At 55.5% G+C, this 22,873-nt stretch overlaps 6 protein-coding genes across 6 annotated transcripts; 5 read left to right on the top strand and 1 right to left on the bottom strand.

Moving 5' to 3' along the window:
• Positions 1-2,545: 2,545 nt before the first annotated feature.
• On the top strand, positions 2,546-4,461 carry PG985_000998 (cation efflux family protein; the record flags this gene model as incomplete). The annotated part of the gene is made up of 8 exons (XM_066820767.1): positions 2,546-2,977; positions 3,040-3,066; positions 3,191-3,268; positions 3,332-3,406; positions 3,560-3,715; positions 3,771-4,019; positions 4,073-4,190; positions 4,292-4,461. 8 exons carry the CDS (start codon positions 2,546-2,548, stop codon positions 4,459-4,461), a joined length of 1,305 nt encoding a protein of 434 aa, XP_066691646.1.
• Positions 4,462-4,933: 472 nt separating this feature from the next.
• Positions 4,934-6,389, top strand: PG985_000997 (cytochrome oxidase assembly; the record flags this gene model as incomplete). The annotated part of the gene is made up of 2 exons (XM_066820766.1): positions 4,934-5,259; positions 5,318-6,389. 2 exons carry the CDS (start codon positions 4,934-4,936, stop codon positions 6,387-6,389), a joined length of 1,398 nt encoding a protein of 465 aa, XP_066691645.1.
• A 660-nt stretch (positions 6,390-7,049) lies between these two features.
• Positions 7,050-8,170, top strand: PG985_000996 (2og-Fe oxygenase family protein; the record flags this gene model as incomplete). The annotated part of the gene is made up of 3 exons (XM_066820765.1): positions 7,050-7,364; positions 7,428-7,743; positions 7,812-8,170. 3 exons carry the CDS (start codon positions 7,050-7,052, stop codon positions 8,168-8,170), a joined length of 990 nt encoding a protein of 329 aa, XP_066691644.1.
• Positions 8,171-10,138: 1,968 nt separating this feature from the next.
• PG985_000995 (Copper resistance protein CRF1) lies at positions 10,139-11,939 on the bottom strand (the record flags this gene model as incomplete). Its single annotated transcript, XM_066820764.1, has 2 exons — positions 10,139-11,334; positions 11,864-11,939. The coding sequence occupies 2 exons, from the start codon at positions 11,937-11,939 to the stop codon at positions 10,139-10,141; spliced, it is 1,272 nt and encodes a 423-aa protein (XP_066691643.1).
• A 4,264-nt stretch (positions 11,940-16,203) lies between these two features.
• On the top strand, positions 16,204-17,184 carry PG985_000994 (uncharacterized protein; the record flags this gene model as incomplete). Its single annotated transcript, XM_066820763.1, has 4 exons — positions 16,204-16,226; positions 16,286-16,352; positions 16,418-16,481; positions 16,526-17,184. 4 exons carry the CDS (start codon positions 16,204-16,206, stop codon positions 17,182-17,184), a joined length of 813 nt encoding a protein of 270 aa, XP_066691642.1.
• A 751-nt stretch (positions 17,185-17,935) lies between these two features.
• On the top strand, positions 17,936-21,595 carry PG985_000993 (H+-transporting ATPase; the record flags this gene model as incomplete). The annotated part of the gene is made up of 8 exons (XM_066820762.1): positions 17,936-18,503; positions 18,567-18,790; positions 18,855-19,532; positions 19,583-20,194; positions 20,268-20,320; positions 20,385-20,494; positions 20,569-20,975; positions 21,056-21,595. The coding sequence occupies 8 exons, from the start codon at positions 17,936-17,938 to the stop codon at positions 21,593-21,595; spliced, it is 3,192 nt and encodes a 1,063-aa protein (XP_066691641.1).
• Positions 21,596-22,873: the final 1,278 nt, after the last annotated feature.

Raw genomic sequence — 22,873 nt, 5'->3', positions numbered from 1 at the left:
ACTACGGCTCTGTGATGAGCTGGGCACATGGACATTGCGCTGAGGTTATTCGAACCGAAGTGGGTGCCAGGGCTGTGTAGTAGAGGGAAGGACGATGCGCGGTGGACTTGGCTCGCCAAGAGTACGGTCCGTTTGAGGCTCCTGGAAGCTACGGCGATGAAGCAATCGAATGCTTGTTACGGATCGACATAAGTGCCATTGTATGCAGAGGAACCTCTGGAGCGGTCGTCTCCACGGATCGTTTCTTTCGACCTCTCTGCCAATGCCTCTGGGCACAAGGCCAACAAAGCCGGTGGATGATGCGGCCGGCCAGCTCCAGCCACGGTGCAGCGATGCGCGTCGCAAACCTCGAGTGTCAGTGTTGGGACTGGCTGGCGGACTTCTGGGGCGGCAAGCGATGTACATCTACATGGTCTGAGTTTGGTGGAAACACGGCTTCAGGACTGAACCCCCTTTTCCTGCGTATTCTGTCACTTGAAAATCTTGCTTGTCGCGGAAGCCAAGTGAAAGCTTCAGATGATCTGATAAACTAGACGAATCTTATGCGTGTACCGGGCAAGCGCAGCCGATATGATGATGGCGGCCATGATCCCAATAATACCCCTGCACGGGGAGCTATGCTTGGCCGGGTTGTCCAGGATGAAAAGCGCCAAGTATCATAGAGAATGGGTCTGCCGGGCTGGTCGAGGTAGAAGTTGGGGAGCTTTGCTATCATAGGTACACGCACAGCATGCAGCATGCAACCTGTGGTGGTAGTAGCTGCTCGCGTGACCATAGCCTCTTCTGGCCTGGCTCTGGGCTCCAAGCTCTGGGCAACCTTAACGGCTGCCGCTGGGGACGATTGACGAGTATTTGAGAGCATGAAACTAACCTTCCCCACTTGGCAGGGGAGGTCAGGCCCCGAGAGCCCCAGAGTTCTGCCCAGCGGGAGACGAGGAGAGTGGCCCATGAGCTTAAGTGAAGTAAGGATTTATGCATTGCATCTGCTCTGCCCTAAATTCCGAAACAGGGTCGCGAGTGCCGCCCGTCAACCGTCTAGCCCGTCTCTTCGCCGGTGCTACCAACTACCTACCTACCTAGCAACTACCCATGTAGGCGACGCTGACCCGTGCAGCACTGTACTGCACACCCGTGGCTGCGTGGTCCGGCACTTTGCACTCTGCACTCTGCACTCTGGCACCACATATCAGAGGGCGACCGACGGTCACCATACACACACGTACGTAGCAAGTGAGTGGTAAATGAAGCCCGCGCGGGTTACGACGGTGATGGGAGGGGCGGATCCCGCGTTTCCACTATGACCAAGCAGTAAGAAGCTTGCGAAGCTTTGTGTTTCTGGGGCAGGGGCAAAGGAAGGGTTGCACATCCACATTATCATCATCATCATCATCATCATTATGGCCATCGTCAGTCACATCAGTCACATCATACCATGCTCGAGCAGCAAGAAAATCGAAAGTTCTTGTTCTGGCTTGGTGGCTGCACTCGTCAACCCAGTCGGAGGCTGAGACAGTCGGGGGCTTGGCGCTGTTTAAGAACCTGGGGTTCTGCTGGGCGTGCGCTTAATTTACCTAGTCGACTCCGACGGCGCCAAGAGCCGATCGTCTGTCTATCTTGCTGCCGATTGTGTCACCGTGCGACAGGATTGACGCGGCTCGCCAATGTCCCGACTTGAATCGAAACGAACCGGGTCTTTTACCAATCGGGCCTGCGACCGTTGCTATTCTTACTCAATACTTGGCGCATCCCCCCTGCCGCTTCTCCTCGCCTAAACACCGACGCCACCCCAGCCGCCTCCGCGCGAGGATAGGAGGGGAGCCAGGGAGCCAGGCCACCTTCCGGTCTTGAAACGGCCCTACCCGTTGTGCAATTGCAAGTGCAAGTGCAAGTGCTGTCGTCTATCGCTCCCGCCAGTTGCAGCCCGCTGAGATTCCGCGGCCCCTGGCCAGGTGTGTACATACGTAGCCTTCCTTTCCAGCGTACCTCGCGTACCTGTGCTGTACCGTGGTGATTCCAGCCCCATCACATCGCCAGCGCCATCACGAACAAGCGATCCGGATGGGACACAAGGACGGCAGTCTGGCCCACCGGTGGGAGCCCTCACGGGCTCTGGGTGGACAAGGCCTACTATAATATTGCGTCCCATCGTGCAGTGATCGGCCCAAGTTTCCTCTTCCCCAAAACATTTCCTGTAATATCCCTTCTCATAGCCACGCTCGTGCCGTACCATTTGAAATGGCTCTCTCTGGCGACTCACCGCCGCCCTCCACCATGCAGTCTACCGGTATGTTTGTTTCCCCGACTTTGTTCCGTACCCCTATCAAATCACCTTAGACCGAATCACATCAAAGCAAGCCTTTGCTGCGACCATGTTCGCAATATGGAAGCCAGCCCATCCGAAGTCCGGACGTGTTTGAGATCTGGCTCCATGCTGCCATTGCACCTTCTCACTCGGTTGCTCTTGCTGTCGCTGATGAGGCTAACCCATTGATCGGCGCGACAAGACGCAGCTAGCTCTGCCACGGCTGTGGGTGACCATGTCACCATGCCCATCCCATCTGACCCGGCCAGGCCATCCCAAGCTGCCGACAATGGTGAACAAGACAACCTCTTGTCCATCCCTGGGAGATCAGTTCCTGCCATCCAAACTGGGGGCGTGGTGACAACTGGTGCCGACGACGCCATCGGCCTCGCAGATCCCTTGAACTTCGGGCGTCACCGTCGGGACAACGTCACCCAACGTCAGATGAAAATCGACCACCCCCAAGGTAACAAGAGGAAACTCAAGAAGTTCTATACCCGCCAAAACGAACTTATCGACCAGTTCCTCGGCGCCGATGACGAGGAACAACTCAAGGTCGAGGAGGATGCTCGCGTCGCGCCCAAGATCAAATTCGCCGTCGTCGGCTCCTTTGTCGTCAACTTCTGCCTGTTTGTGATTCAGCTCTATGCCGCCGTATCGACAGGCTCGCTTTCGGTAAAATGGCCTCCATGTCACGTTTCCTCGAGATGCGTCTTTCGTTAACCCCTGGTCCTTAGCTCTTCGCAACTGCTGCCGACGCTTTTGTTCGTAAAACTCCTACCTACCCTGGCTCCTCCCCTGGCTCCTCCCCTGGCTCCTCCCCTGGCTCCTCCCCTGGCTCCTCCCCTGGCTCCCAATAAACGAGTAGTATCCTAACCTTGCAGGCAGATGGACCTTGTATCGTCCTTTGTCATGCTCATTACTTCGTGGCTCGCTGCTAGGGCCAGTGTATACAAATACCCTGTGGTGAGTCGTCTTGCATGATGACGAGCCTCGGGCATGAATTGCATCTAAACCGCGCGCCTATAGGGAAGGACTAGGATCGAGACAATCGGAATCATCCTGTTCTGTGCCTTGATGACGACAGTAGCCATCCAACTTCTTGTAAGTCCTGGCCTGCGGATGGCGCGCATAGCGTCCCTCCCCACTCCCTGCATGTGCACCCATACAAATCCATACATCCACGTTTATCCCCTGGTTACTGCCCTGCGGAATGCCCAGTCTTAACTGACCCTGGCTTGGTGCAAACGTACATAGGTCGAGTCGGCACGAACTCTGGGCGGTGGAGCTACAGAGTCCAAGGAACTGCACATCATCCCTATTGTGTTTGTAGCGGTGGCCATCTTCGCCAAGAGTAGTATGATGCTCTACTGCCTAGCATATCGAAAGTACCCCTCGGTGCATGTCTTCTTTGTGAGTCATGCCCCTGCAGGCTCCTGGCGCATGGCTAAATCTGACTTGACCCCAGATCGATCATCGCAACGACATTGTGGTCAACATCTTTGGCCTGGTCATGTCCGTGGTTGGCAACCGCGTGGTGTGGTACCTGGACCCCATCGGAGCCATCTGCATCGCGCTGCTTATCCTCTTCTCGTGGGTGTCCAATGCCTTCGAGCAAGTGTGGCTCCTCGTAGGCAAAGCAGCGCCCAGGGACTTTGTGTCGAAGCTTATATACATGAGCATGACTCATGATTCTCGAATTCACAAAGTTGAAACGGTAAGCAGTCAGGTCAAGCAGAGCCGAGGAAGGTGGAGCTAACAATGGAAAAGTGCCGAGCATACCACGCCGGACAGAAATACTACGTCGAGGTTGATATTATCATGGACCAACACATCCCGTTGCGAGTATCGCATGATGTGAGCCAGACGTTGCAAAGAAAACTTGAAGGTGAGTCATGCCGAAGTCCCATGCTGCAATGCCAACGTTCAGGAGCGCGGTGTAGCCGTTGGGGGCGCTAGCTGATTTGTTATATTTGCTGCACATTGCAGGCCTTGGCGACGTCGAGCGAGCATTTGTCCATGTCGACTACGACGATGACCACGACATCCACGAAGAACACAAGCCTTTGTATGAGAAGAACAAGAAGCCAAGAAGGTCATTGAAGGAAGTTCTACTCGGGGCCAAGGAGAGGGGTGAACACGAGAGCAGGGAGGAGTAACGCCGAGCACGTCGCATGAGACGATCAAGGGTTCCAGAAATACCATGATAACATTGGGAACAACAGAATTCATAGATACCGAGTAGTAATGCATACGCCCCTATTAGTCTGGGCAACTGACCTGTCTGTCGGGAGCGGCTTGCATGAGAGCGAATTCTTGAAAGGTTTTTTTTTTTTTTTTTTTTTTTTTTTTTCCCTCTCTCTCCCTTCTCTCTATGTTATTCTCTTTAATTTAGGGAGCAATCTGGCAATATTATGTCCATCAATGTAGGTATATCCACTTGATATCAAGGTGGGGCTTTCAACGCCCCCACCGCCGATTGACGCTAAAGCTGCAGCAGCCGAGCGGAAAACGTTCGATCGTTCTTGCTAGGTATTGCACTCCCATAGACTCCCTCGATCTCCTCCGACCCTTACACCATCTTGGACCGAGATTCCTCTCACAGCGCCGGATTCAGGATCGGCAGCCAGGATGTCGTCCTCATTTCTCCTGCCTGGTCTGCGGAGGGTTGCCCTCAAGGCGCCCTTGGCTTCTATTACTTGCCGCCAATGCCTGCGACAACAGACGCAGCGCCCGTCGATTCGTCCCTCCCCAATTTTGCGCATCGTACGACTGGCGAGCACCCGGGCCCAGCCCGTCACAGCTACCCTCAACTCGGTCAAAACGAACGCCACAGCCTCCAAAGCCGCCTGGCCCGAGACAAACTCCAAGGCCGTCGGCTACTGGCTTCTGGGCAGCGCCGCCAGCGTCTTGGGCATCGTTGTCTTTGGTGGACTTACACGCCTGACCGAGTCCGGGTACGTGCCACCCACCCACATCTGCACCCCCCAACACGCCCGCTAACACCCGGCTCAGGTTGAGCATAACAGAATGGAGGCCCGTCACCGGCTCGCTTTGGCCACAGTCCCAGGCCCATTGGGAGTCCGAATTCGAAAAGTACCGTGCCTCCCCCGAGTTCAAGATGCTGAACTCCCACATGGACTTGGCCGAGTTCAAGAAGATCTACTTCATGGAGTGGGCGCACAGGCTCTGGGGTCGCGTCATTGGCATGTCGTTTGTCCTGCCCACCATCTACTTCATCGCCCGCCGCCGCGTAACGAAGCGCATGGCCCTCAACCTGGTGGGCATCAGCGGCCTTATCGGCTTTCAGGGCGTCATCGGCTGGTGGATGGTGGCAAGTGGCCTCAAGGATGACCTGTTTGCGCCGGGGAGCCACCCCCGCGTCAGCCAGTACAGGCTCACAGCCCATTTGGCCACGGCCTTTGTCTGCTACAGCTGGATGCTTTTGGCCGGCCTCGGCGCATTGCGCGCCCGACGTTTCATAGCCGACCCGGCTGCTGCCACCAAGGTCATTGACGCTCTCAAAAACCCCGCCCTCGTGCCATTCCGCAGATCCGTAACGGCCCTCACCGCCTTGGTCTTTGTCACGGTCCTCTCGGGCGCCTTGGTTGCTGGTCTCGACGCCGGTCTGATCTACAACGAATTCCCCAAGATGGGGCTCGGCCTCACGCCGCCCAAGTCCGAACTATGGGATAAGTTCTACTCGCGCAAGGAAGATGGGTCGGACCTGTGGTGGCGGAACATGTTGGAGAACCCCAGTCTCGTTCAGCTAGACCACCGCATACTCGCCACCACCACGTTTTGCGCCGTGCTCGCGCTATTTGCTTATTCGAGGACAGGTCGAGTCGCTGCTGTGCTGCCCCAGGATGCGAAGAAAGGGGTGCGCGGGATTGTCCACCTGGCCTCGTTACAGGTGGCGCTGGGCATCAGCACACTGATCTACATGGTGCCTATTTCCCTAGCCGCGGCCCACCAGGCTGGAGCCTTGGCTCTCTTAACTGGCGCTCTGGTTGTAGGACAGCGACTTCGAATTCCCAGGCCCGTCATCGCTTCGGTCCAACGAAAGCTCAAGACGACAAGACGATAGGCATGGTCAAGGAATCTGACCAAGTTTTAATTGCAACTGTATTATAGTAGCCCCTCACGCCTCACCCATGTATCCAAACTAGCTAAGCATCAGCTTGTTATCTGCCTGTAAGAGGCTCTGGAAGTGAATACCCTTGGAGCGATCACATCAGTTTCTCGACCCTTTGCCTCCAAGGGTGCGGTCCATACTGCACATGGTCCCGAAATCAGAACGCCTGGGGCAACACAACGACGTCTGATGCTGATCAAAAGGCAGGACTATGTGCATGTCCGTGTATGTGGAAACCCATTTCGTAGAAAGCCATCAGTATGCCAAATCCTTGACTGGTTCTATCATGATGACCGCAGCCCAGGTTGAAAGCATGGGTGTACGTATGTCTGTCTTGCAGACTCCAATACCAATCAGACCACGCGAGGAGACTAGATGACCCAGGTTCTGCACCTACGCACGGTATGCGGCGCCTTCCGCCCCCCGAACTCTCCCATCAGCGCGGGGTCTTATGCCTTTTGTCAGCGAGGCATGGATCAGGAGACGTTCGCCATGACATGACAAGTGGCACAACTGCTGGAACCAAGCAGATAGCGGCTGATTTGTTAGTTATGTGCGTTGGGTGAGGCACAACAACCATTTTGCTCCCGTCACAAGTGCCAACCTATCACCATGTCGCAGCCAGATCCCCGTTTCGAGGTGCCGACAGTCGACATTGGGCCTTACTTGAGAGACCCATCTTCGGATGCTGCAGCTGACGTCGTCGAGGCAATCAGGGTAGCTTGCACCGGCAGCGGGTTCTTCCAGGTGGTCAACCACAGTATCTCGAGGGAATTACAGGACTCGATGCAACAGGCCGCCCGGGCTCTCTTCGCCTTGCCGCTGGAGGAGAAGACCAAGCTCATCCACCCGACCTTGACCAACCGCGGGTATGAGCTGATAGGCTCGCAGATACTCCAGGCTGATGCGTTACCCGATTTGAAGGAGGTACGCCGGACACGGTTGCCCCATCCCCTCCGTCCCCGATGGCATGCTTACCGAGTAGGTCAGGGGTTCTGTATCGGGCAGCACATGGGCTTTGGCGACGCGCGGGTTCAGGAGCATCCGCATCTGATGGGGCCCAACATGTTCCCTGCCAGCCTCGAGGAGCACGCGTTCAAGACTCCCGCCCAGCAGTACTACACCGAACTGTTCGACATGGCGTACAGGATCATGGAGATGCTGGCCAAGGGCCTCCCCTACGGCGACGACATCTTTGTGCCTTTCATGTCCAACGACCCCGTGTGCATTCTGCGCCTCTTGCACTACCCACCGCAGACGAACCCAGACGAGCGGCAGCTGGGGGCCGGGGCGCACACCGATTTTGGTATATTGACAAAGCCCACTTGGGCGCATGACTTGGTCAGCTCTGGTTGCTGACACTAGTTTCGCCAGGCGCCATCACTCTCTTGTGGCAGGACAGCTGCGGCGGGTTGGAAGTGCAGGATGGGCAGACGGGGGAGTGGCATGCGGTGGAGCCGAACCCGGAGTCGTTGGTCGTCAACATCGGTGACATGCTCTCGATCTGGACCAACACCTATAGGAGCACGGTGCACCGGGTCATCAACCCCCGGGGCAAGCAGGGCCGGTATTCCATGGCTTTCTTTGTAGATGGCAACACGGACGTGAGACTGGCGCCCTTGGACGGCAGCGTGCCGGCGACGGGCAAGATCATGACGACCGAAGAACATATGGAGTACCGGATTGGAAAGACGTATCGCAGAGTTGCCGCGCAGGCCAAACCGCAGCCGTAAAGCTGGAGCCGGGCATAACTTAGTCGCTACCAAAGCAGGTATTGGGTATACTTACGACCTAGCCTGGTGGAGCTCCATAACTGTCGCGGGAAATTATCGTGACAACGCGAGACATGATCCGATAGTGACAGCGACGCGCGTGAAGTGGAAAATACCTCAGTGCGTGCTTGCAAAGAAACCACGCATTTCTCGGTGCTGAACAGAGATGGATAAATAGATCTATATAACCCCCCAGTCTCTCCCCGTCCTTTCTGCCCTCCGTCCGCCATCGACTCGATTGGCAACCTATGTAGCGCGTACTGACCTACCGGTCTGCCACCTGATTAAGCAACCTCCCGACACATCCATCCATCCGCCTTCGAACCGCCGACCGACACGCCGACTGTGTGCTGCAAGAGAGACAACAGGCGCCGGACCATGGATTTGTTGGAACCGGCAAACCAGGCATCCAACTAAACGATTGATTACGACACACCGCTCGGCCGTGGACGAGAGCTTAACGCCAATGCCTGATCCTGATCTTGATTCAGATCTTGATCCTGATCCTGATCATGACTCAGCAGCGTATTACCTTGGTTACCTATCACTCACCCGCTGGCTGCACTTGGCCACCTTCCTCTTCGGCAGACCGACCTCTTGTGCGTATCTCCATGTACAATCTGCATCTGTGTCAGCATCTATCGGCACCAGCAAAAATGGGACCCGACGCATGGTAGAGGATCCCGAAATCACTGCACCATGAAAATTTTTGTCACCATTTGCTCCTCGGCCCCCCCACGCTCGCCGCATTAGGTAAAGTATGCCAAGCACACACTTGCGACGGTGGATCGCTCGCTCAGTTGCCAGCCAGCCAGCCAGCCAGCCAGCCTATAATGCGGCAGCCAGCAGCTCATCTTTCTACCTGCTACTACCTACTCATCAGGTGCCTTCCGATCAAAAGGTGCCACTGTCCACAGTCCGCCCGCCTCTGTACTGTGCCGTACCTCTTCAGGGGCGGTTGGGGTTGTTTGACGCCGATTTATGGAGCCCCCGCTACCTTCAACACGTTCTCCAATAAGTCCCAAAGCTACGAGGTAACTCGTAGGTGCAGTATGTACAGTAGTATGTGGTTGCTGCAGCAGAGTAGGTACGATACGTTTGTCCATGCATTACGTCCAGTCGACATCCTGTTCAATTGAGAGCTTCCGGTTCGGCCGAATACAGAAATACCTGTACGCCAATGCCCGTCATGTCGTCATCATACCTAGCTTCCCCATTTGCAAGGGTCTCTATCTCTCCACCCCTCTCTATCTCTCTGTCTTACTCTCGGTTGGAATATATACCCAAAGTGGAAAAAGGCCTGAATATATATACGGGGAAAAGTGCCAAGCATCTTGATCAGAATGATAACCGCCCTTCTTGTCCTTCATGTCTTGTTTCTTCTATAGCTCCGACGCCCCAAAAGCCAAGTAAATGATAACAAGAGAACACAGACAAACCAGAAAGGAAAAGAAGAAAAAAAAAACCCCCTTCTACCTCTATGAAGTTGTGCGACGCAAGCGGCCCATGGAAACATCCAGGTGGCCCCGTCGTCTTGCATGTCTAAGAAACAAAACCCCGTCCTGAAGAGTGGGCAACTGCCAAGGAGGGTGGCATGTGCGTACAGCTTGCAGAGGAACCCAAAATGGGAGGGGAAAGTAAAAGACACCCCCAAACGCCCCTGACCTATACTCTCCATAAAATTTGCTTTTCAGAAACCGCGCCGTCCATGAGTGTCCTCGTGCAAGACGAATCCAAGAGAAGAAAGCCGATAACAAGAAAGGCCGTTGAATTGTTGTAGCATGCAGAAAAGTAGCATGGGTGTGGGGGCATATCGCGTCATTGGTATCGTGAACGATGCGGAAGCAGCGCCTGTAAATGCCATCGAAGAAAGCGAGTCTGTTCGATTGCCATAGTGCGTGTGCCGCGCCAGGCCGTGCAAGACTCGCGTTATTGTGTGTCCCAGAACGCCGACGTCACAGGATCAGGCGACTCGGTGACGCCATCAGCAAAGCTGCTCATCGACCAGTAAGGGTCCTCGTCAAGCGAGGCCATGCCAACTCCCGTATCGTCGAGCGACCCGAGGTTGGGTAAAAATTTGTTGGCGGCAGCGGCGCCTTTGAACTGGTCGAGTTCGACATTGGAGACGTCGCCACTGGCGAGCATGGAGCCTTGGTTCTGCGACATATTCAGATAATTCGTTGCGGCGCTCTGCCGGAAGCCCTCAATCTGCGCCTCGCTGAATGCGGGGGCGAACTCCTCCGTCTCCGAGACATCGCCGGAATTCGACGTCAAGGTTGGCTCGGTAGAGCCCAGGTCGAAGCCAGTAAACGACTGGGCTTGGTCAAAGCTAGAAGGCGCAAAGCTGTCGCCGTTCAGCTCGAGGCCGTCGTACTGGCCCCAATCAACAGAGACGGCACTAAGGCCGGCGCTGTATATGGGCGGTTCGTGATCCGACAAGCCGCCAAACAGGTCGAAGGCGGGCGTGTATTCGGGATATTGGATGCCCGAGAGATCCAAGGGCGGCAGGGCCCCGTTTAGTTGTTGCAGGGTCGAACTTCCTCCCAATGATGGAGAAACCTGCTCCGACCTGGCGCCCCTTGACTCGAGCTCGCTGAGCGCTGCAATGTCCTTGTTCCGGGCCTTGCTCGCCGACTTGCCATGTAGTAGGTTGTCCACCGACCGGTTCGCCATGCTGCTGCCGCTACTGCTGTTGCTGTGCATGGAGTGGCCCCGACTTAGCGAATAAGGCCCGCATTTCTGCGACGCCTTATTGTGCTTGTGCGCAGGTTTGTGGTGACCATTCTCGTCGAAGCTGAGAACAGGTTCCGAATGAGCCGTATTTGCGCGGCGGCGGCGAACCGTCGTCGGCTTGGGCTTGTTTGCATGACACTCCTGATCCGACTCGGATTCGGGCACTGTGTCGAGCATGGGTTCCTTCTTGTGCGAACAGGTGCATCGACCCCCGTGGTTACAGCAGCAGCTGTCATGGTGTCCCTCTACCGTCTGTTGCAGGTGCTGGCATTTGTGTGTCTTTTCGCCGCAGTCGCATTTGACGTGAGAAGCCCGCGACTTCCGCATGGCACGACAGTGCTGGCATTGCGAGACGGGGCGGCCCTTCTTGTTGATGTGCTGCAAGGGCCGGTCTGTTGAAGCAGATAGAATCAATCATGTTAGCAACATGTACATATATACCTGAACTGAGCAGAGCAGCAACATGACATGTTTACAAGAAAGATTGACGGTTGCCACGACGTGGATGTTGATGGGTGAAGGAAGGCGGGCAGGTCTTTGGTTTTCTTCCTTTCAATTTTTTTTTTTCTTCTTCTTTTCCAGGAGGAAAGGGCGGGCGCGAAGTGCAAAATGCATGTGCGTGTGCGTGTGCGTGTGCGTGTGCATCAAGACCGTTGCAGCCGAGACCGTTGAAGGTCTACATGAGCTGTCGGTAGTGCAGGCAATGCATCGGTTTGGTCGTGTTGGTGGGTGGTTTGCGCCGGTTCTTGCCCCGCGACCGTTGCTGTGCTTGCTTTGCTTTGCTTTGCTTTGCCTTGCGGTGCAGCAGGTGGACGAGACAAGCAGCCCGCCGGCAAGACAAGACATGGAAGGAGGGGTTGGTTTTGGAGGGAAAGGTGTGTATGTGTAGGTAGGTATGCGGCAATAGAGGCTCTCACTTACCAGCATGTTGACAGTTGCTAACACGATGACCTCGAACACAAGCCTCGCAGGCCCATTTCTCCCCGTCTATCAGCATTCTCTCGAGCGTGTGTGTAGAGAGGGGGGAGGGAGAAAGTCTGGGGATCAGAAAGCAGACTAATAGTAGTAGTAGTAATAACAACAATGGAAATCCAAAAAAGAAGACACAGGGCCGGAAAGAAGTTTCGGGGGGGGATTGCACTAAGTGGCGCACACAAAGGGTGCTCAGAGGGTCCCAGAGGGGTCAAGTTTCAATCCCAAGATGCGGACCAATATGCCTTTACTGATACGCCGGCTCTGTCGCAGGCTGATGAGGGCTCGGCTGGTGCGTTACCGTCACGCCGGCGGCAACAGCTAGCGAGAGAACTGCGCCGAGGGAAAAGGTGGGATGAAAGGCCCGAGTACCTAGCGAGAAGAGGAGGGAGGGAGACTGGAGAGAGTCGACCAATTTGGGGGGGGGCTGCCAGGGATGTGTGCCTGGGCCTCGCCGGTACTGTACTGTACATACAGTACTGGCCTGCCCAGCTTGCAGCAGCAACCGTGACAGAGTGGTCGGATGAACAAGTAATGAGGGCAGGGAAAACCCGCTCAAACGATTCGCGTCGAAAGAAGACTCCCTTTTCTTCCCGTTCTTGCCCGTCTTCTTCTTCTTCTTTTGGTTGTTCTTTTAGAAATGCATTCATTCAAGCCCGCCTATGCGCGCAACGGGGATAGGTTGGCGACAGAAGGACCCGTACGAGATAGAGAGAGCCAGATCCCGAAGCCTCCGGACTAATAAGAGCCAACCGTACCCAACAAGAGCACTGAACACGGTGAGCCCCTGGCCAGGAAGATAACACGGAAAGGTAAAAAATAAAAGTGCAGAAGATCCGATCCTTGGAATTCGACGAAGCATCGACTAGATGGGTGGAGATTTCCCTATTTTCCTCATCCTAAACAGACGCAGCTCGCTCAGTGAATGGGAGAATGGTACGGAGTACTGTGGCCAGCCTTGCCTTGCCTTGCCTTGGGAAACGGTTGGCGGCGGGTCAGAGGTCGACCTAGTTCGAGTAGGCTATGTATGTATGTAGGTATACTAGCCGTTCCGCGCGCACATACTTGTACACCTATACAGTGTGCGTTACTGGCGATATAAATGGAATTGATGCGAGCCAACCGGAGCTCTACAGCTGGAAATATCGGCCAAAAGAAGAGGGAAAAAAAGGGTTTTCGCCCTGGGCATCCGTTGCGAGGCAGTCAGAGTTTCGTTGTGCCGGGGCCTTTGCGGCTTGGCGTGGAATGCAAATGCAGGTCGGCGATGGATCTCGAGTTGTTCCAGTGTGTAAGTGGTGAACTGCCCAAGTTATTTGGGGGCCACCGGGGCCTGGGCGGCGTTTGAAGTGCCCTCGCTTTCGTTGTGTAAGTAGCAGCAAGTAGCAGCAGGGAAAGCAGGTTGCAAGGTTAGGTTAGGTAATGTCCACTGTAGCCAGCCCACTGTAAGTACATGTAGCCAACTCCGCGAAAACTCCAGATCAGGAGTCCACAACAGTGTCAGTTCCAACCCCGGAGAGTGGGCACTCACACACATGCACACGGCCAACTTGGCAAGCTCCGACGCAGAGACGCAATGTCTCAGGCGTAAACAGCTCGACTCAACACCTGCTTAGCTGTTGGGTGCGCAAGGCCGAGCGGCGACAACGGGAGACGTGTAAGTCGGGGACCTGTATGCTTGGGATGCAGTCGAGGGTATCGAGGGTGTGGGCGGCCAGCTTCTTTTCTTAAATATCTAAGTAGAAACAAGAGGGGATAGGCACCGGGATCAATGTAGCAATCGACGGCATTTCCCTGGCACGTATTTGCTCCGTAGGTACCCAAGAAAAAGAAGGAGAAGAGGGCTACCTCTCCTACAAATTCACTGCACTAGCAGGAGCGCAAAAGCTGGACCTCCTCGACTTCCAAACGAGGTGGGGGTGGAGGTGACGGCGACTCTCTCACTCACGCACCTACTACAACCAAGATGACATGGGGTGGAGCCGCCCGGATCATACATAGAGCACAACAGTAATAATACCTAACCTGCGCAGTAACCTGCGTCTTGTAATAATGACAGGGGAGAAGCGCCGGGGCGCCTCAAGCGAAGGTTTCGCAGCAGTACACTCAGCAGGGGAGGGTGGTGACCCGCAGGTGGTTGGCGATTGAGATGGGTAAAGATAGGTAAAGCACTCTGGCACTGCCAGCTACCCCGTCCGCCATCGTCGCAAAGTCGACCAAAAGGTGGGTGTTGTACTGGGCGACCCGACTACGCCTGGGTACGGGCGGGCTAGGGGGGCTGGGGGGCAACGTCTCTACATAGACAGCAGCCCGGAGAAGCAACAAAATGCAGATCCTTCAGCTGGTCCATGAGAACGAAACGCACACAAGCACCATATGTGGGCATATAGGCATGGCATGACATGCATGCCTGCCTGCTCATATGTACAGTCGTTCGCGCGGACGGGAGGATGAGGAAGCTAGGCGAAAGGCGGGATCTCCTACAGGATAAGGATTGCAGCAGCAGCAGGGTTCGCATGTCACGATGCTAATCATGTACAGTAAGTCAAGTCATGGTGCAGCGGCTGGTCAGTGCTTTTTGCCCGTCCGCCGATGGCTCGATGGCTCGATGCCCTGCGAGCCTGCAAGATGTTGCTGGGGTTGGATTATTCGATTCCATGACATGACTCGCGTATCCTTTGATTCCGATATACAGATCATGTATATGCCTACATTGGAAGGGCACCTTTCTACCCAAAGTTCTTGGACAAATCAGAAGGAAGAAGCAGCTGCAGAAGGACAGCTGCAGCTGCTTCTCGAAGGGGCTCGCTTCAGACGTAGCTGGTGTTCGCAATGCTACGTCGGATCGACTATCTGGATTGGGGAATGGATAATCATGACCTTGGCTACCTGCGTGCTAGAGTCAAAGGCACCCTCCCACTCAGCCAAACAGTGGGCCATCACACGGCACAGTAGGTACATGGATGCCCGGGTACAGCAGGTGACATAATTGAGGGAGATGCTGAAGTTGCGCATGCTGCTAGTACATAGGCACGACAGTAGCTGGTAGAGTATACCACACGTAGAAGTGCATATACAATACACTCCACGGCATCTGTCCAGTTATGTAGGTAAAAATATCCGTATGTGGAGGTACAGGTAGTCCATCTCCACGCCAAGCGGCCACGGCCAGAAACGTGCGCCCATGGCATCGCGGGCTGGTAGGTAGGCAGTGGCAGGAGGTAGGCAGTAGGGTTCGCCGCTAGCCTGCTATCTGTATCTCGAATGGCTGATGGGGGGGGGGGGAGTGTATGCACGATGAAATGCATGACCAATATGCATCTCTCATCTTTAACTAATACACCACCTCGACCCGTCGTACAACCCCAAGCACCAAACCTGGCCCCGACTGGCTTTCCGTGGTCTTGGGACTGTGCAAACTTTTCCTGGCTTATGCATGTACACACTTATTCACTACAGCTGGGGTGTGCGCCGCTGACTGATTCGTCCACCGCATGCCGGCCGGCTCGTTCGTCGCTCGACTCGAACTCCGCGTCTCAGGCCGTATCAGTTGCTAGTTTCAGCGCAATCGCTTCATTCGTGTGGCTGTTTGCTGGCGACACGCAGCACGTGGTTGTCCACGGCCACCACTGCTCTGGCCTCTGTTGTATCATCTTCTCACAGGGCAACCGGCGCCTCGCTGATATGGAATCGCGTCATTTAAGGGTCCGCGATAGCAGGCTGCCCGGTTCTCCCCCTCAGCATACACTCCTCCTCCAAGGGGAGTGTGTTGCAAGGTCTTTGTTGGCCTATCAGGCCAGGTCAAGTAGCACTTGCACATACGGTCGGCATATCCGGGCTGGTTTTGGTCGACATTCTGGTAGTTGACGATTGCGTACAGTACGCAGTACGGGTAGGCAGTCTACGACCAGCGAATGCAAAATGCCAAGGAGTGCCACGTACGTACCACTCAAGTCTCAATTCCGACTACGAGGTTCATGTGGATGTTATCCATCGTACATAATGGGGGTGGCTTAATATCGTACGTGTTGTGCTATATCAAATTGATTGATGGATGTTCTTGGGCGACAACTTGATGCGGGAAAGTGAAGGCCCGAGCTTCCGCCGGTGATGTACCAATTCAAGTGCCGGCAAGCCGGTCATTGCCTGCCTACCGTGCTACCTCACCAATCCTAAGGTTCTTATCATGGTCAACCCCCCTCATCGCTAGCAATCAGTCAACGTCAGAGTCGTCTTCCTGCCCACCTATCAACCCCCTCCATCCAACCCGGGAGAAAGACCCAACATCAACGATGAGCTCGGCTGATCCGGTAAAGTATGGCTGCATCTGCTCTGGCCTCCCTTTGACAAAGCATGCTAACTAGCCGGGCAAAGGCCGGTACACATCCTCTTCGTTGGCGCTGGCGCTGTCGGCTGCTTTTATGCGTCGCGCCTGCACCACGTAAGCCCGCCTCACCCAGCTATCGTGCCTCGGTTGGCCTGTTTTCACTAACTTCTTCCCCCAAGCCGTCACACAACATCTATGCATCCCTTACGGCCAGATCCAACTATGACACCATCGTGTCTTCGGGTGTGACTCTACAGACCCACACATTTGGAGACTACGTCTTTAAGCCCTACTCCGTATTCCCGTCTGTAGATGCGGCAGTCCCGGGTGCACAGCACCCGTCAGGGCAGCCGCGCCAGAGGGCGGATGGGACTATGTGGTCGTGACCACGAAGGCGCTTCCGGACCGGACGGACGACGCAGCTCTGGTCGCTCCTTTGGTGTCCGCCAAAACCTGTATAGTTTTGATCCAAAACGGGGTCGGTGTGGAAGGGCCGTACCGCGCACGCTTCCCACAGAACCCTATCCTCAGTGCCGTCACCGTCATAAGTGCCGAGCAGATCAAGCAGGGCACCATCCGCCAGAACAGGTGGACACGGATCAGCATCGGCCCGTTTGGTAAGGGACTCGTCGGCACCTCAACCGCAGGGGAAGAAGACATGCACGACGTGGTGCGAAGAGGTGCGGACTGCATGTCGGATCTGGCAGGGTGGTGGCAAGTGCACGGCAAGATCCCGGACGTCAAAAGCCACACAGAGCTCGAACTTCAGACCATTCGATGGCATAAGCTATGCATCAACTCTGCATTCAACCCGTCTGCCGTTCTGTCGGGGGGGCTGGGCAATGCCGACCAATTGAAAGACGCCGAGCTGCGGGAGCACATCATGGGCGTCATGCTAGAGATATGGGATGCCGCGCCAAAGGTCCTTGGCCAATCCCTCCCCTGACGATCTAGGGACCCCTGAGAGGATCATAAAGAGCACGGAGCGCAACGCCGGTGCAAAGCCTAGCATGCTGCTCGACTGGGAAGCTGGGCGCCCCATGGAGCTCGAAGTCATACTGGGCAATCCGATCAGGATTGCGAAAGAAGCCGGTGTCGACATGCCCAGACTGCAGAGCATCTACGCGTTGTTGCGGAGCATGCAAAGCCAGAGAGACGCTGCCAGTTCTGTGACCAAGCTATAGGGAGGCCACCCAGTTTTACTGGCATCGCACCGAGGTGACTGGTGCTGATGCACCCCTTGACACATGGTTGTACTAGTGTCCTTCACTTGCTCCTGCATGGGGCAAGACCTTGTGGCTTGGAACCTTTCTGTCCAGCTAGATTTGCATAGCTTCCCCCAGTGCGGGAATGAGGGGCGAGCCTGCCAGATTGTAGCCTTCTCGTCACCCCTAGGTCATTGTTAGGGTGTGCGTAGATAGCCAATAAAGTCTAGCTGTACGCGATTTCACTACGTCTCATCTGTGTATACGTCATTATTGCCAAACCCAGCTATCCATCATAACGACAGAGTGCCAGCTATACTTTCCTCTATCTTCCCCGCCATGTCCCCGCGGCGACTGTGGTATTTGTGGGTGCTTCCGGATAGCCCGGCAATGTATATATCGCAATCTTCCCGGTAGGCAAGCCAAAAGTGGCATCACTACTCCTAGAACCATATGCGGCCACCTGCGTATCTCGATGAGCCGGCACAGAGTATGGCTTTTCTCCGTCAACGCAACGACCCGAACCGGGCCCCGGCTGACGATGATGTTGAGGCCAGGGCCGAAGGTCCTGGTCCAGTCAGCCTCAACTATCAGGCACGCCCAGCAGGCCAGAGCACTGCGACAGAACATGCCCGTCTATCAGGGGATGTTGGCCCGACAGAGCAGGTGAGCGAGAAACTTGCGAACAACGCGGGTCTGCCAGGTAGTTCGGGGGGAGGCCGCGGTGATGATGTATCCGAGTACGAGGCACTCCAGCGCTTCATCACGAACTACGATGCCGAACGCCGGGCTTCTGCGGCCAGCCAGGCAGAGCCCTCCCGTACTTCCAAAAGGTGGTGGCAGTTTTGGAAGTCCTCCCCGGCACCTGCCCCACGCGCCTACCCCGTCATCAAGGAGGGACAACCTCCCTCGTCGTGGCTCGAAACAGACATTCGACGGGGCATTGCAGGCCACGACGTCGAAGCACGGCGCAAACCATTTGGTTGGAACGAGCTGACGGCAGAAAAAGAGAACATGTTTGCGAAATTTCTGGGCTTCTTCCAAGGGCCTATTCTATACGGTCGGCACTGAGACACCCGGCACGATGGCTTGAGCGAGGCAATGCTGACGTGACATATGCAAGTGATGGAGCTGGCAGCTCTCCTGGCGGTGGGCCTCGGCGACTGGGTAGACTTTGGGGTCATTGTGGGTATCTTGCTCCTGAATGCGTTCGTAGGCTTCTATCAGGAGAAGCAAGCAGCGGACGTCGTGGCTAGCCTGAAAGGGGATATCGCCATGAGGGCAACGGCTGTGAGGGATGGCCAGGAGCAGCAGATTCTGGCACGCGAGCTTGTACCGGGAGATATTGTAAGTGGACAACGGGATCCATCCGACGACGCCCTTGAACGCACAATTCCTGACTTGCCTTCAGGTCGTACTCGTCGAGGGCCAAACTATACCCGGGGACTGCCAGCTCATCTGTGACTACAACAGACCAGGAGACTACGATGAGTTTGTTCAACTTCGCAACGAAGACCGATTTGGGGATGAAGGCGGGAACGAAGAACCACCCAACGGAGGCACGACTGATGGCGGGGAGGAGAAGGCCGAGGAGGACTTCGACTACGAGCATTCCCACTATGGCCTGCCCCTCATAGCCTGTGACCAGTCGGCTATCACTGGGGAATCGCTCGCTGTTGACAAGTACATGGGCGACACGGTTTTCTACACGACTGGGTGTAAGCGAGGAAAAGCCTACGCCATCATCACAACGTCCGCGAGGCATTCCTTTGTTGGCAAGACTGCGAATCTGGTGCAGGGAACCAAGGATCAAGGCCATTTCAAGCAGGTCATGGACAGCATCGGCACTTCGTTGCTTGTCCTTGTCATGTTCTGGATCTTGGTGGCTTGGATTGGCGGTTTCTTCCACCACATTCCCATTGCCACACCGGGTGTACAGACGCTCCTCCACTACGCCCTGGTCCTGTTCATCATCGGCGTCCCCGTTGGCCTTCCCGTGGTGACAACAACTACCCTGGCTGTCGGGGCCGCCTTTTTGGCCAAGCAGCGGGCCATAGTGCAGAAGCTGACTGCCATCGAGTCCTTGGCTGTGGGTTTCCACACGCTGGGCAGCGACCTGATGCTAACGCATGTCCACAGGGCGTCAACGTGCTATGCTCCGACAAGACAGGCACGCTTACAGCGAACAAGTTGAGCATCCGCGAGCCCTTCGTTGCCGAGGGCCAGGATGTCAACTGGATGATGGCCGTGGCTGCCCTTGCCAGTTCGCATAACATCGCATCGCTAGACCCGATCGACAAGGTGACCATCTTGGCCCTGAAAAAATACCCGAAGGCTCGCGACATCCTGCGTCAGGGATGGACGACTGACAGATTCACGCCCTTTGACCCCGTGTCCAAGCGCATCACCTGCGAATGTCGCCTGGGAAACGACAGGTTCGTCTGCGCAAAGGGGGCCCCTAAGAACGTCCTCCAGCTCCTCACGGAAGCGGACGAGGAGATCCGCACTGCATACAACGCCAAGACCAAGGACTTTGCTCGGAGAGGGTTTCGATCCCTGGGGGTGGCATACAAGAAGAACGACGAGCCATGGGTCTTGCTAGGCTTGCTGTCCATGTTCGACCCTCCCCGCGAGGACACGGCCCAGACCATCATCGAAGCCCAAGCGCTCGGGGTGCCTGTCAAGATGCTCACGGGAGACGCTATCGCTATTGCCAAAGAAACCTGCAAGATGCTGGGGCTTGGCACCAAGGTACATGATTGACCACCCCCCCTGTCGGGTCTAGCCAGACCTGTTCATATCAGATGCTGAACCTTGGCCGCAGGTGTACAACTCGACAAAACTGATGCACAGCGGGCTCTCGGGCACAGTACAACAGTAAGTCCGCCTCCACTCCGCGTCTGCACCGCGTCCAAGATGCTGATCCCGCATGCCGCCATAGCGACCTCGTCGAAAGAGCAGATGGCTTTGCCGAGGTATTTCCAGAGCATAAGTATCAAGTGGTCGAGATGCTGCAACAGCGTGGCTCGCTTACAGCCATGACGGGGGATGGTGAGTTTCCGCTGGTTGCTATGCCCCAACGCGCGCCCATCCATGGCTAACGAGGACCTCGCCCACGTACGCAGGCGTGAACGACGCACCGTCTCTCAAGAAGGCCGACTGTGGCATTGCAGTGGAGGGCTCTTCCGAGGCAGCCCAGGCGGCAGCCGACATCGTATTCCTGGCCCCGGGGCTGAGCACCATTATCCTGTCCATCAAGACGTCTCGGCAGATCTTCCAGCGGATGAAAGCCTATGTCCAATACCGGATTGCACTGTGTCTTCACTTGGAGATATATCTGACCACGTCAATGGTCATCATCAACGAGACCATCAGGCCCGACCTCATTGTCTTCGTCGCCTTGTTTGCAGACCTGGCTACAGTTGCTGTTGCCTACGACAATGCCCACGTCGAGCCGAGGCCGGTGGAATGGCAGTTGAAGAAGATCTGGGTCATCAGCCTCATATTGGGAATGCTCCTCGCGGCAGGGACGGTATGCACCCTCCTCTCACGCTGCGCTCGTGCATTAAGGGGGTCGGGGGTCGGACATCTGCTAATCTGCACACTTGACAGTGGATCTGTCGGGGCACAATGTTTTTGCGGAGTGGTGGCATCATCGCTCGCTTCGGCTCCGTCCAGGAGGTCCTCTTCCTCCAGGTCTCCCTGACCGAGAACTGGCTCATCTTTGTCACACGCGGCGGCAAGACATGGCCCTCCTGGCAGCTCGTCCTCGCCATACTGGGCGTTGATGCTCTAGCAACCATCTTCTGTTTATTCGGCTGGCTATCAGGCTCAGGCGGCGGCGTGATGCGAACGACGCCGCCCACGGCCTTCAACCCCTCCTCCAACGGCTGGACGGATATAGTTACCGTCGTGATCGTATGGGCTTACTCCATCGGCGTCATCGTGTTCATTGCCATCATATACTATCTGCTTAATCGGATCGACTGGATCAACGATCTAGGAAGGAAGGATCGCCATGCAAAGGACACACACATTGAGAATATCCTGGTCCAGCTCAACAAGGTTGCTATCGAGCATGACCGGGATTCTGCAACCGGGTGTAATCGATACTACTTGGTGGAGAAGGTGGCTGCTGAGGACGACGAGTGATGGTCGTGAGACGGGCATGGTATATGGTTCGCACTCCTCTCTGCAGGCGATTGATCGGACTCGGCATTCAGGCTCTTGATTGGCGACCGGACCATCGTTTACCTGGGTGGGTTGCTCAATAAGTTGGGCGGCTCTGTCCCGGTGCCCTTGGTGTGATTGCAGGTAATTGCGAGGACGAGACTGACGGGAGAATCATATTACTACATGCTACACCAGCTTGGTACCACCAGAAGGGCACAATCATCGTCAGGAAAGGCGTCACTCCCAGCACGGAGAACAGTGATATATCTACATAGCTGCATCCATATAACACAACCAAATCCCCATGCGACAGCGTAAGCATGACCTCAAGGTGGCACAATGGTGAGCGGCCCCTTGCCGGACTGCCAAGTATGGGCAAGAACCGCTGTTGATGGTTCTGCATGTACAACCAAGACAAGAACCCTGCAAGGAGCGGGAGAAGAAGGTCGGCAGCGGATCATTATGTACTCCATCACGCCTACAATGCAGTCCCATACGGATACGCTGTAGAGAGGAAGCTTTGCTGTCACATGACGGCAAGGAGGTCGAAGAGCGGCCGGACGTGCGACTGTGCTGCAAAAGGCCCCGGCACCGTGATTGGGTACATACGTACACAACAGTTTCAATCGGTGAGCAATGAAAATGAACTACGCCACTTCCCATGAGCCAAGCAAGGTCATCAGCCACGCGTCATGACGCCATGAAGACGTCATCGGCTACACACGTCTGGACTACCTAACAGCTGTGGTTGACAACCACCCATACATACTTAATGTATCATGTAGACGACCTTCTGGGCAGTTATTCCGAGCCCGTCGTACACCTCGATTGATGGGCTACAGAACTGTACCCGTGTGCTGCATCAAATCACACACACCTTCGCGCCCAGGACCTTTCTCTCCAGGTCAGGGTAGACGGTAGACCAGTATATGTAGGTACACCACTACATTAGACGCCCGTTCCTCTCGTCCCATCTTAGTGCAGATCAATGCCTGAAGGAGTATAGGCTTGCTGGACCAGAATCAGGCATCGCAAATCCACCATGCCCGAACAAAATTGCCATGCTGAAAAAAAAAATTGCAGATCCAGCATTCTACATTTCCATCTGTCAGATCCCCGTTATCGTACATACCAACAGATTCGTGATTGACCTTGACGTTCTGGGTCGTCCTTATAAAGACAAGACATGCAACAGTGGTAGAATCGCAGTATTCCCGAGCACCACGGGTCCCGAGCCTGGGACAATCTGGAGACCAA

This window comes from Apiospora marii (assembly GCF_038362585.1).
Source record: "Apiospora marii strain CBS 49790 chromosome Unknown utg000001l_segment0_segment0, whole genome shotgun sequence".
Taxonomy (NCBI): domain Eukaryota; kingdom Fungi; phylum Ascomycota; class Sordariomycetes; order Amphisphaeriales; family Apiosporaceae; genus Apiospora; species Apiospora marii.
This window is presented reverse-complemented; position numbering and strand designations above follow the sequence as displayed.